At 43.0% G+C, this 13486-nt stretch overlaps 1 protein-coding gene across 1 annotated transcript; it reads right to left on the bottom strand.

Moving 5' to 3' along the window:
* Positions 1 to 6113: 6113 nt before the first annotated feature.
* SOWAHC (sosondowah ankyrin repeat domain family member C) lies at positions 6114 to 13465 on the bottom strand. Its single transcript, XM_081858183.1, has one exon. It carries the CDS (start codon positions 13119 to 13121, stop codon positions 11610 to 11612), a length of 1512 nt encoding a protein of 503 aa, XP_081714309.1. The 5' UTR covers positions 13122 to 13465; the 3' UTR covers positions 6114 to 11609.
* Between the last annotated feature and the right edge of the window lie 21 nt (positions 13466 to 13486).

Here is a 13486-nt window from a genome sequence, read left to right as displayed (position 1 = left end):
ACTGTGTTGTCATATGGGGTGTATCTGGGGTTTATCGAATAACTGCAGGGACCTGGCTGCTGAAGCCTGCTTCTCAAATCTTGTTCTTTTGTTTTTTTTTTTATAAATATTTATTAAGAGTTTTTCATTTACAGTAAAAAAAAAAATGAGCATAACATTGCATATCACATATTTTCTTATCACTTCTGGACTTCCTCACATCTCCCGCTTCTACGTTCTAGTTTAATACACTTAAAACAACAATTTATTCCCTTATCTCCCTCCTTACTGTCAAATTTCGAATATATTTCAAATTTTAGATACGTTTATTCCAATCCTTACAAAAGAAAATTTAATTTAGCCTAATAATTATCTAAAAAAAGAATAGGTTTTTCATCTTATATTTAAATTATCTTCATGATTTACTTCATCTATTTTGATGGTGCCAATTTGTCTAAAATCAAGCATCCTGCTTAACATTCATACAGTTTACAATATTTTTGCAGATAAAGCTTAAATTTTTTCCAGTCCTCTTCAACGATTTCTTCTCCCAGGTCTCGGATTCTGCCGGTCATCTCAGCCAGTTCCATATAGTTCATCAGTTGCATCTGCCATTCTTCCAGTGTGGGTAGATCTTGGGTTTTCCAGTGTTTAGCAATAAGTATCCTTGCTGCTGTTGTTGCATACATGAAAAAAGTTCGGTCTTTCTTTAACACCCCTTGGCCGACAATACCCAAAAGGAAGGCCTCTGGTTTCTTAAGGAAGGTATACTTAAATACCTTTTTCAGCTCATTATATATCATTTCCCAGAAGACCTTCACCTTAGGACAGGTCCACCAAAGGTGAAAGAACGTTCCTTCATTTTCCTTACATTTCCAACACTTATTATCAGACAAGTGGTATATTTTTGCAAGTTTGACTGGGGTCATGTACCATCTATATATCATTTTCATTACATTTTCTTTCAAAGCATTACATGCAGTGAAATTCAACCCAGTAGTCAACAACTTTTCCCAGTCCTCAAACATAATATTATACCCTATGTCCTGTGCCCACTTTATCATAGCCGATTTAACCGTTTCATCTTGTGTGTTCCATTTTAACAGCAAGTTGTACATTCTTGAAAGTACCTTGGTCTTAGGCTCTAGCAATTCCGTTTCTAATTTCGATTTTTCCACCTGGAATCCTAATTTTTTATCAAGTTTAAAAACTTCTTTAATCTGGGCATAGTGTAACCAATCTCGCACTTTGTCTTTCATTTTCTCCTGACTCTGCATCAAATCTTGTTCTTTTGAATACTCCCAAACCATCACAGATCTACTTAAGAGTTTTGTGTGCCTTTCCCTGATGGACCCAGCTTTATTTTGGAGAGGAATATTGTGCTGCTTCCCTCCTTAAACTCTCTTTTCTCATAAGTTTAAACAAAAGAGAGATTGAGCTTCAGCTGTCACTTCAAATCAAAGAAGAATTATGTGAATATGTAAATGAATGTGCATTGATTGGCTTTATACACCTTTAAATAACATTCTGGGAATCTCTGAAGAAGCATCTATGCAAATATCACACAAGACCAGTCCTTTGAGGACAGATTTCAGCAGTTGGGGAGGGTACGGCATCTTTTTGAATATCCATCCTTTGGCCAAGTTGATTGCCTATAATATTCTGGGGTTTCAAACAGTGAGCAGCTGAAATGATCCTAATGGAACACAGTGACATAATTCTCATAAATATTGGAAGTGCACATGTAGTAACTATAGTACCCTATACAAATAGATAATTGTACCAATTCAGAGCACACACATATTTATGGTTTAAGAGCTTACAAAAGGTGTGGAAAATCAGAACACCTTGAGATATAAATGCTAGCTGGACAAAGGCTGTGTATGTGTCACTGTTTCACTCCCACCAGCTAGCTCTACCATTCCAAGACTAGCTACAATGCAATCAAAGGCAATTCATAGTAATAGGCAATAGTGTTCTTCAGACCATGTTCAGTTCATCAGCCAACTGATTCCAAAACAGCTACTCTCCTGAAGACCCAACTGCCTTTTGTTCTACAGTTATGGATGGATGGATGGATTTATTATTATTATTATTTACACAACACCATACAATAGGAGTTCAGTAATTTGATGTGTCAGTTTATAGAATATATATACTAGAGAAGGCACAAAATTGCTACCTACCCGTATTTTTCGCTCTATAACACGCACCAGACCATAACATGCACGTAGTTTTTAGAGGAGGAAAACAATAAAAAAATATTCTAAACGAAATAGTGGATATATGATTTTTGTGGTTCATTCTGTGGCCACAGACATGTGATCTGACAGTGAGTTTGGAGTAGCCCAATGCAAAAATCCTGAGGATCCATGTGGATCCATGCTTTGTAACCACAGAGGAGGGAAGGAAGGGGAACCATGGATCCTCTGCTCACGACTGCAGCAGATCCCCCCTGCCACCCGCAGGCATTCGCTCCATAACACGCACAGACATTTCCCCTTACTTTCTAGGAGGAAAAAAGTGAGTGTTGTGGTGCAAAAAATACGGTAATCATCTTCTCCTTTACAAATTTTGATTTCCGATTGCCTCCAGCCATTCTCAAATGCCAAGCATTAACATATTTGATATTTGTATATAATAAATAAATATTAGGTATGTGACATCAAATTAGATTTTATATAAGTATTTAACAGTATGGCCCACAAAAAATGTGTGTCTTTTATAGCATTAATAGCTCATACAACAACATGGCGCATTTCAGTGGTTTTTATACTTTGTGCCTTCGAGGAACCATGCTTTACTTGCCTGCCAACTTAGAACCTGTGCACATGGCAGAGGAATCTAACAAAAATATGTCATTTGACTGAAGTGTCATAATCAGAGGCTGCCATTCTGGTACAGAACAGCCTTTGTCAACCTGGTGCCCACCAGATGTTTCAGAGCATAATTCTCATCATTCCCTGATGTGTTCCAGCTGCTTTAGAGCTGTAGTCTAAAACATATGGAGGACACCAGGTTGGCTAGGGCTGCTGCAGAAGGAATAATTGTAGGCTAGGGACTTAGAAACAACACCACTGTGCTTCAACCCCCCATCCCTGCCTTTAAATTTTTTAAAAGAAAGATAAGCTGTGACCTTTTCAGTGAGTTTACAAAATGATTTCTGAACAGCAAATAGTCGTAATCAACACATTCCAGTAACTATATTATATATGAGTGCTCTTTGCATGTTCCAGCTCAGAATTGCAACTTATCAGCAAATGCTTTCTGTCTGGAACATGAGTGGTGTTCTTTTTTCTGCTTTTTTGTATTCATTTACTGACCTCAAATATTCCCAGACTCTTACGGGCAGAGTGCTGATTCTTAATTCTGAAAATTGGGTTGGCGGTTATGGCTCTTATAGGAATTCATGTGTACATATGCACACAAAATCCCAGATGTGATCAGGATGATTTTTTTTTAATCAGAAAAAGCTACCAATATCCAACACAAAACATATGTTTTGAACCCAGATGGATCATCTTCAAAAACTACTTGCTGATGATTATTATCATATTTAACATTTGTATAGTATTTTCAACTGTTCCAAAGCAGTTTCTGTGCACCATCTAGTTGTAATGCCACAGACCACCTAGTGAACTCATGGCAGAGATAAGGCAAATTAGGCTTTAGGAGGTACTTTTTTCGTATGTCTATTAGCCACTGTACTACACCCATTCTTCACTGAGAGCTAAAGAATAAGAAAAGAGAAAAGGAATCAGTTCAGCCTGAAATTCCTTACAGAACGCGCAGCAACACTCAAAGCATGTCAGGCATAAGATTCTATTAAAATAAATTTCTAAGCACCTTTGGGACGTTCCTTTTTGGTGTGTGGTTTAGCAATGCAGTCCTATATCATCAAAATAGTTGGGACATGCGGTTGCCTGCAGGACAAGAGACCAAAGAAAACCCAGGTGCTTAATAAACCCTTATCAACAACGTTCCCATGGATTACTTAGTTGGAATTTTTACAACTGCACTTAGGGGAATTTCAGTTTTGTTTCATTCTCCAGCAACTTCTCCCTTTGATGTTCCCTCTCCCTGGTTTTCCAGCACCTACCACCTACACGTAATTGAATCACTGGTGATAAACAAAAACAAAAACAGGTATTTTTAGAGAGCATGTAGCAGGAAAAAGATGAAAACATGCAAGCCGACTTTGACAAATAAAGTAGGTTAGAACAGTACATAGTTTCACATATCCTATTTATTTACATGTGAACGATGAAGTCTATGTTACTACTAGTTTTATTTTCTTAACATCTCTGATGCCAAAATTATTAGTACATAATATTCATAAATGTTCAGCAACATGAGAAATTGTATATGTGGATGATATACAAAAGGAAGTGAAAAAAAGCTTCCTGGACTCATTCCATTAGATTTATTGAGAGCTCAGGTAGAAAATTCAATTTCTTGCTATTAAAAGCCTATTCAGGTTGCTCATCGGACTTAAGCCAGATCAGGCCAATGGCACGTCAGACTCCTATATTCTTGACAAGCAGGTTTGACTAATTTCCAGGTTGCCAGCTGACCAAAACATACCGTATAGTTTCATTAGGAAAGAATGTGAGCTGGAGCTGTTTTTATTGTGGCTTTCTTCAGTAAAATTCACAGGAGAATGAATTAGAGCTTAATCAGGGTTACACACATTTAATAAAGTTGACCTTTAACATAATGGGAAGCTATTCAACCTTTGGCTAGGATATCAAACATCTCTTGTTCGTCGCCTGCATGTTAGGAAATGCTTGCATTTTTCATCAGTGACTCATGCATTCCATTTAATACAGAATTAATGCTTAAATGTGGCTTTTAGATGTGTGTTGCCTTAGGATTACAGAACTAAAGGGAGACATACTCTGGCCTCTGCCACCAGCCAGTGTGCTAAGGGCCAGTGGCAAGCTGCACACACAGCTTCCCCAACAGATTTCCATGGCAAGAGTAGACACCAACTTTAACCCATCCATTAGCCAATCAAGCTGCCAGGAGCTTGCTTCCTCTTCTCCAATGAGAAAGAACACACTGCTCCATCTACCAGTTGCTTGGGACTGCAGAGCTGAATCTGAGTGCTTTCTCCAGGCAGGTGATTTGGGACTGAATTTGCACCCCCTGCATCTCAGGAAGATCATCATGACAAGAGACCAATCTGGTCCCATCCATTGGCCAGTGAAGGAGCTGTTGCTCCATTGCTTGCCTTCCTCTGCTCTTCCCTTTTCATTGTGTTATGATACATCTATGGGTAGGGATTGCCTGAACATTTTAATGCATGCACTCTACTTTATAAATGCTGAATAATAATTGCTTGAACCATTTTGCACTCAACAGTACATGTGAATCTAAAACCAGTGACATAATTTTTGAATGCTGAAAACCAGAATGGAACACATACACTTTAGCAAGTGCTGCTCCTTTCAATTGTGCATTAATGATGCAGATACACTACAGCATACTGAATGAATTCTTTGTCTTAATCACAGAAGATGTAGGGGCAGACAGATACCTGTGTGTGAACTGACAGGAGTCTATGAAGAACTGAAGCAAATAATGGCGAGAAAAGATGACATTCTAACCTTTACAGACAATTCAGTATTAAGAGATCCAAGTATATAGAGAGTATCAACTCAATAATTCTGAATAAAAATACATAACAAATATAATCCAAGAATGGTGGTGGCAGTGGCAGGGGAGGGACTCATATTTGTGAAACAAGATCAGCAAATCTTAGAGCCATGTTGTGAAACCCACCACACACGTTGACTTGTCAGACATTGAGCAAAAAGCTCCATATAGGATGCTTAACCTAATGAAAAATATGGATATAATGAAAATAATAGCACCTTGCATATCCTAATTGAGTGTGGGGGTCATAATTTATCCAGGTTGGGATACTCCAACCCATATCTAAGCTAAGAATGTGAAATAATCCACAGATGAGTGACTGATACAAAATTACATGTCATTAAGGGTGGCCTAGGCAATTGGTACTATGTGGTTATTACAAGAAAAACTCAATGTCCTTCTTCCATCCCCACAACTATAGCATTGCTGCAGACAGTTATTAGAAGAGTAGGCACAATACAAGCATAACTCCACAATAAAAAGAACCATGACATTTTATTTCATTGAAAGTGATGTTTTTACAGTGATTTTTCACTCAACCATTCATTCAGGCACATATTAAAATTTGTTTTCACCAATAGTCTTAGAGACAATTATACCACAAAGGATTCAGGTACGAGGTAAGAATAATAACAATCTAGTTCTGTACATGCTTGTTTAGAATAAAATCCCAATGATTTCAGTGGGACTTGCCAAGTTAGCAGATGTTAGATTGCAACTCTATTATCATTTCACACTTCAATCAGAAAGAGATAGCTTAAATGTGTACCCTTTTTATTAAGGTTAGACTCCAATTTTGTACCACACCATACCCAGTGACATGTTCTGTACAACATTTAAGTGTTGGTGTACCAGTAAAGCCACAAATACCAATACAATACAACTGTTTTCTTCAGCAGAAGCATTGGATCTGAAGAAACACTTTTAAAATGCAGTGACTAGAGGGAATGTGAAGTCAATAGGTAAGAAAGTTTAATTTAATGGGAAAGTAAAGTATATGCTGGCAACCTGCAAATATAGAATATGTCTGAAGCGGAACTTTGCCAGTGTTCTACATTACAGTATTTGTGCAATTTAATTCTGAAGTCAATCTGAGTGAATTCTGTTGAACATACTACAAAAAAAGGGAAGAATCATCATGTGCATCTTCCACCCATAATTCAGCTGTACTCAGCTGTATTACTAGGCTCCCAAATAGGATTTGTCTAACCCCACTGAACAGGAGCAGAATGCAATGTTCCTTCTTTAGTCCTCCCTTAACTGACTGGTTAACAAACCACTGAGCAGCAGGCTTAGCATTGCATCTGAGCCAGCACACGTATGAAGCATTAGGAGAAAGAACAAACCATGAATGCTGGTGTAGATATAATACCAAGCTGGCTGATCTGTGGTTTGTTACTCACACAACTAAGGGAGATGCAAATTGGGAGCAGTATGATTCAAAAAAGCTTAAGTTGTGACTTAGTGTTATGTCCAAACACAGCCATAGAAATAGAAACCCCAATACTATGACACCAAAAGCCAGTTCTTCACCAGAAATTACCCTGTGACAGTTGTGGAAGAAGGGACACACTGTAACAAGAAAGCCCCACAGTATTAAGTTAGTGTTTAGAATCAAACTGTTGCACTTAATCATTTTTACTAGTAAACTTTTGGAATTGTACACTATGATGCAGTTTCATATAATATCTACCAATTATTGTATCACTAGTTTATGACTGAGCCCTTAGCTAGTGAACAAAGTTGTTGAAATTGCTATAGTACCGTAAGTAACAACATTCCAAGAATCTAAAAGTTTAAAAATCTCTATAATCCAAAACTAAAGACTAACAGTATATGCAAGTTTTTGTATTTAACTCTTAGATCAACATTTAAATACAGTACCTATAAAAATACAACATTGTGACAGCTATACCAGTACTTTAAATATGGCAGACAGTCAACATTTAAAAATAGAAAGGTATGGAACATATTCCTCTTAGAGATCATACAGGAAAGTTGAAGTTAGCAATATTCAGGTTATTTTAAAGAAATCTGCAAGGATATTCTACTTCAGACAGTATTCTGCACTGCAGAATTGTCAAACTCTATTCTTTGCTACAAAGATTAAACATCTAGTGCTGTCGTGCAGAGTGACACTTTGGAACATTTCTTTTGCTACAATAAGTTACATGTTGGCAGAAAGATGGAGACACCACTGGCATCCTTCCTATTGAAATGTGAGTGGAAGTGCTCAATACACTCCTTTCTTCTGTAGTTTGCTTTGTTTTACAAAAGGCACATGTAATTATAGCTTACAAATTAAAACTGATACTGCCTTTGCATTTGTTCTAGCTTGTGTGCATACAGAAGAGGCTTGTACAATAAGTTGTTCTTCATCATTGTTTCTTCCAGTAAGGATTTTAGACAGTGGCCTCATTCATGCATAATACAAACCAAATGATGGTTTAGTGTGAACAAGCAAGTTAGTTGGTATATGGTGAGAAAATCATTTGCCACTTTGTTACTCCCATATAATTTGGAGCAGAGTCATGACTTGGCTTTATGTTTGAGTTGAACCCGGTCTCATGGCTTACCTTGCTTCAAGCAAACCATGACCAAGGTTTGGTATTGGCTTACTGCTAGGGCTTTGTTTATAGGTCAAACCACAATCCCAGGTTGGGATACAATGCTAAGCCAAACCATGGCTTAGCCCCCAGTAGCATGACAGCAGCAGGAACAAAGTGGCTGTGTTTTTCTCACCGTGTACCAGCATGCCTGCTTATTCATTCTAACCCATAATTTGGCGTAGCACTACATGCTAACAAATGAGGCCAGTATCAATGGCATATTTGTAAGCGGTTTGACTTCATAACTTTTGTCAGACTCCTATCACAGGCAGAGCTAGCTGCTCTGGTACCCGGAGCAGCGCACCTCAGGGTGGGGCAAGCTGTCCACGGGGGTGGCATGACAGTGCCTGCAGCGAGCATCCCACAGGGGAGCGCCTGTGGCAAGCGCCCCAGGGGGTGCCACCCAAGCCAATGTCACACCCCCCAGGGATGACACCCAGGGTGAGCTGCACCCCCTTCCTCCGCCAGTGACTCCTATCACTGACTTTTTGGAATAATATAATAAAAAAAGTTCACCAACACAAAAGTTTTTCATATTCCTATTTATATGTACCCTGTGCATTGCTTGGATTTATACAGTCTATCAAGAAGGTAAAGCTGCAGTTACTGAAGAGGTTGCTCAGAAGTTTCAGATATTAATTCAAGTGGATATGCAAGCTGCAAAGAATTTGCACATGGCCTCTTGTTATGCTTCTGCCAAAGAGTAAGTTGTGAAGAGAGAGAAAGCGTTAGCTTAAATACACATTCTCCTTAGCAAAACATCTAAAATGGCACAGTAAGAGGCCTTGCACAACTACTCCTGTGGTTTATGGAACCTCACATGGTAACATCCAAAGCTGCTTTCATAAACAGTACTGTTCATATTCCATGCTTTAAAAACTGCTTCTAATTCCCTTATATCAGTGTTTAAAATTAACAGTTCTGAAGTATCTGAAAATCTGAGAAACATGCTTTAGCATTTACTTGGCAGCATTTTGACTTTTATATTCATTTCAGCAGCATCAGAGGTCCAGCCCCAATATCCTTATTGTTGAAGAGAAAGTGCTAATACCACAGATCTCTTATTAATGTTTCGCTAGAACTGTTGGCTTTGGAACAGTTGACATTAGGAACTTCCCCTCAAATATTATTCTTAGTGTTTTTTAAAGCAATTTTTTTTCAAGTTTCAAGCTATAAAGTTTTGTTGGTGCTTTTCTACAACACATTTATTCCCTATTCAAAAGAGGGAACTGTTAAGTAACTTTCTTGCCAAGGAAGACATAAGAAAGCTTCCAAGACATTTTGTAACAGGCTCCAGCAAGCACAATCCATGTGCTCTTAAGATTTCCATGCGTTATCCATTGTACTTGATGCGCATAAGCCTGCAAACATGACAACATTTCATATTCAGTAACTGGGGAACACATGTGCAATGACATATCAAACCCCTAATTATTCTCATATACACACTTAAGACAACAGGTACTTCTTCCACTGGTGTACCAGTAAGCATGCGTCCCTGTGCTGCTCCTGATCTCTGGATCACACAGCAAGTGTGTTTCAGAGTGTAGGGGAATCCATTTAATGAAATCACTATATGGGAATTTTTTGTTATAGTGCTATGAATGTCTCCTGCTCATACCTTCTGAATAAAACATGTCTTTCATTATTAATGGTTAAATGCACTAGCACTTTTCTTCAAGATAAACCCAAATGACATGTTCAGAGGTCATACAAATGGAAGGCAGCTCACACAACCAGTCTCTTTCCCCCTTCATTACCTAAAAAACTGCTCCAGAGGGCTGGAGGGTCTTAAACACTGTGGAAAGTGTAGTACTGGGCTAGAGTAAGGGAGTAATCACCTGAAATCTGGTGGAACTGAAGATTCTTTTGGGAGGAAGAGGGATTGCTGGGGCTGCAGAGGGGAAGGAAGAGAAAGATGGGTTGCAGGACCTGTCTTCTGTACAGGCAACCATTGCGTGCACTTAGGAGCTAACATGCAAGATTCTGTAGTAAATCCGTCTGCAGCAGTCTCCCATTGACAATAATGAAACAAGCCCTTTCGAGAGCTGACTGACTGTGGAAAAGTCTCACTGAGTACACATCAGCATGGCTCTCGCTCTCTTGACTTTGCAACTAATCATTTAACAAATTAAATGATATTCAATTGCACCTCAACTAGATAGCTACCGAGAGCCCTGTCTCACAACAAAATCAAGTTACCTTTGGGTACTGTTAGCACTTCCAAGGCTAACTTTACTCAACAGGTAAAGTATGTTTAAAACTCAAAAGTATAAAAATAAAAAGGTGCACCTTTAGGTATAGTCACTTTCCCTCTAAATTAATGGCCACCAACTTTAGTGCTTCTCAGTCACAAACTCGGCTTGTACTGTAGTTGTCATGCAATTTTTTTAGAATACATACTCTTACCTATGCATTCTTAAACACTTGCCCCTTAGCATTAGGGCTAAACTGTATGTTGTTAGGAAGGCACCACAGCATTTTCCAATGCTGTACTGTGTTTCCCTTGCTCCTTATGCATTGTAACACTCCCACTCCCTTCTATCTGGACTCAGAAATTGTTTCTGGACAGGAGAAAACTTGTAACATTGAGGTTTTCAAGGAAGAATTGGTAGGCATGGGAAAAGCTTAACTACACTCCCGTCTGTTCAGTTAGCTTCTATGAATGCCACCCACACTTGCATTCTCTTCGCTCTGTATAACACCAATAAATGACCCTACAGTAGCTAAGGATCTCAAGTTAGGCTCTTACAAATATAGTTCTCATTGTGGAATGAACTTGTGTAATACTACTTCAGCAAAAGCTTGTGTTATTAATAATCTTCCATACTAATTTTTAAAACTGAAATCCTTCCACAGAGAAAACAAGCTGTCAAGAGGAAAAGTTAAAGCTTTGCCTTCTTCACATGGTAGTTTTCCACGTGCAGAGATTTTGCTTGTAGGCGAACAAGCCCTCATCACATGCAAGCCTTAAAGGTTCAGCCTAGCTACACCCACCTCAGTAAGAACTGGACCATAAAAACCCTCCAGAAATAGCAGCTCCGGGAACTGTAACCAGACATAAAACTTAATCCAAGTAAAAATATTGAAAACTCAAACGTTAAAGCAAAATAGTGTTTCAGTTAGTTTGGTGTGTTATTAGAATGCCAAGAACCACAGTACTAGCTACTGTTTGTTTACGCCCTCAAGTCTTACTCTGTATTTATCCTACTTAGCCCAGTGCCTGCCTAGCAATTACCGGTAAAGGCATTGTCCCAGGTACATTTATCCTCAAACAGCTCCATCCCGGCAAAGGAAGTGGCATTAGACCCAGCCACCCACACACGCTGCCCTATTCAGGTGCAAGAAATAGCACTCCTTGTTCTACCCGAACACATTGGACTTAGGTCTGAGCTTGAAAGAGGCTTTCAGGGACCTTTCTTCTTGACCTTCCTCCTCTGCATCCCCGCGGAAAGAAGGAGTGGTGTGGATGATCTGGGTCCGGAAGCGGATTTTGTTGAGTTTGATCCTCCCGCTGCCCGAGGTTTTCCTGCTCAGTTCTTTGCCCTTGCCGGGCGCTCCAGCCCCGTCTGCCGCCTCCCCATCGTCCCCGTGGTGGGGCAGCAGGTGGTGGGAGAGCTTGTAGGAGATGAGGTTGGCCGGCAGCACCTTGGAGAGCCTCCAGCGCCCGCTGCCGTTGGTGGCCCCGCCGTCGGCCTCGTCCTGCAGGGCCCCCACCAGGCTGCGCACCTCGTCGGCGGTGCTGCGGCTCAGGTAGTGCGCGGCCTTGCGCCCGCTGTAGTCGCGCACGTCCACGTCGGCGTCGTAGGCGCCTACCAGCAGCTTGACCACCTCCAGGTGCCCGTGCATGGCGGCCAGGTGCAGCGCCGTGTAGCCCCCGCTGGTGCGCGCGTTGATGTCCACGGGCAGCCGGTGCCTCTGCGCGAAGTTGACCAGCAGCGCCAGCAGCTCGTGGCGCCCGTGCTTGGCGGCCCAGTGCACGCACGTGAAGCCCGTGATGAAGTCCCGCTTGCACAGCAGCGACGGCTCGCAGCTCAGCAGGCCCTCCAGGCTCTCCCAGCGCCCGTCCGAAGCGCACAGCATCCACGCGTGCTCCAGGGGGTCCAGGGCCACCGAGCCGCCCGAGCTGCTGCTGCCGCCGCCGCCGCCGCCCTCGTCCTCCGCGGAAGACGACGCCAGCGAGGCGCTGTCCGAGTCCCCCCCGCCGGCGGTGGAGCGGCTCCCGCGAGTGCCGCCGCCGCCGCGCTTCAGCTGAGGGGAGCTGCCCAGCATCCGCTCGCGGAAGTTCTTGCGCGCGCAACGTGGGGTGGTGGTGGTGGCGGGGGCCGCCGCGGGGGCCACCCCTGAGGCGGCGGCGGCGTCCTCAGGCGGGGTCTCGCCGCTGCCCGGCTCCGGCTCCCCGCTCTGAGAGCGGCTGTCTTCCCGCTCCTCTCTCTCCTCCTGGCTTCCTCCTCCTCCTCCTCCAGGGGTCGCCTGAGGCGCCTCAAGCTGCCGAGGTCCGCTTTCCTCCACAGCGACAGGGAGGCTCTTTTTCTCCTCCTCCTCCGCTTCTCGCCGGGCAGCTTCGCCCTCTCCGCCAGGCTCAGGGGGCAGCCGGGGCCCCCCGGTTTCCTCAGCCGGCTCTGCGGCCGCGACGGCGACTCGGTACTTTTTCCTCAGCTGCACGTACTTGGCCCCGGAGCCGGGCTCCTGCCTCACGGTGGCCACGGCGTTGACCATCTCCTTGAAGCGCTCCCTGGCGCGCGAGCGGCGCTGCTGGTCGGGGGAGTTGAGGTAGCCTCGGAAGTGGTCCAACAGGTCGGCGTTGCGAGCGCGACCTCCCCGCTCCGATAGGAACTGAAGCACGGCGTCCTGGCTCGGCTCCGCCGCGGCCATCGGAGCGCGGAGGGAACCAACTGTCGCCGCCGCCGCCGCCGCCGGGCAGCGAAATGAAGAAGGCTCAGCGCGCGGCGGTCGCCGCCTCCTCCCTCCTCCTCCTCCTCCTCCTCGCGCTGCCCCATGGCATCGTCGCTAACATTTCCCTCAGGGCTCCTGAGGCGGCATCGCCAGGCTCAAATCACGGCGCCGACGTCCGCGACGTCGTTATCGTCGTCGTCCTCGCCGCTCCCTGGCATTATACCCCTTCGAGGCGCTCGCCGCCTCCCTCACGTGACGCCAGCCTGAGGGGGAGCGAGGGCGGCGCCTACCGGCACAGTTTAAATTCGGAGGAGGAGGAGGAGTCCGAGCGGGCGGCGCGGCCC

Source organism: Podarcis erhardii, assembly GCF_964252035.2.
Source record: "Podarcis erhardii genome assembly, chromosome: 4".
NCBI classification, from domain to species: Eukaryota; Metazoa; Chordata; class Lepidosauria; order Squamata; family Lacertidae; genus Podarcis; species Podarcis erhardii.
This window is presented reverse-complemented; position numbering and strand designations above follow the sequence as displayed.

Excerpts from the sequence above, each read along its gene's own strand:
- SOWAHC (XM_081858183.1), bottom strand. The coding sequence starts at position 13,121 with ATGGCCGCGGCGGAGCCGAGCCAGGACGCCGTGCTTCAGTTCCTATCG.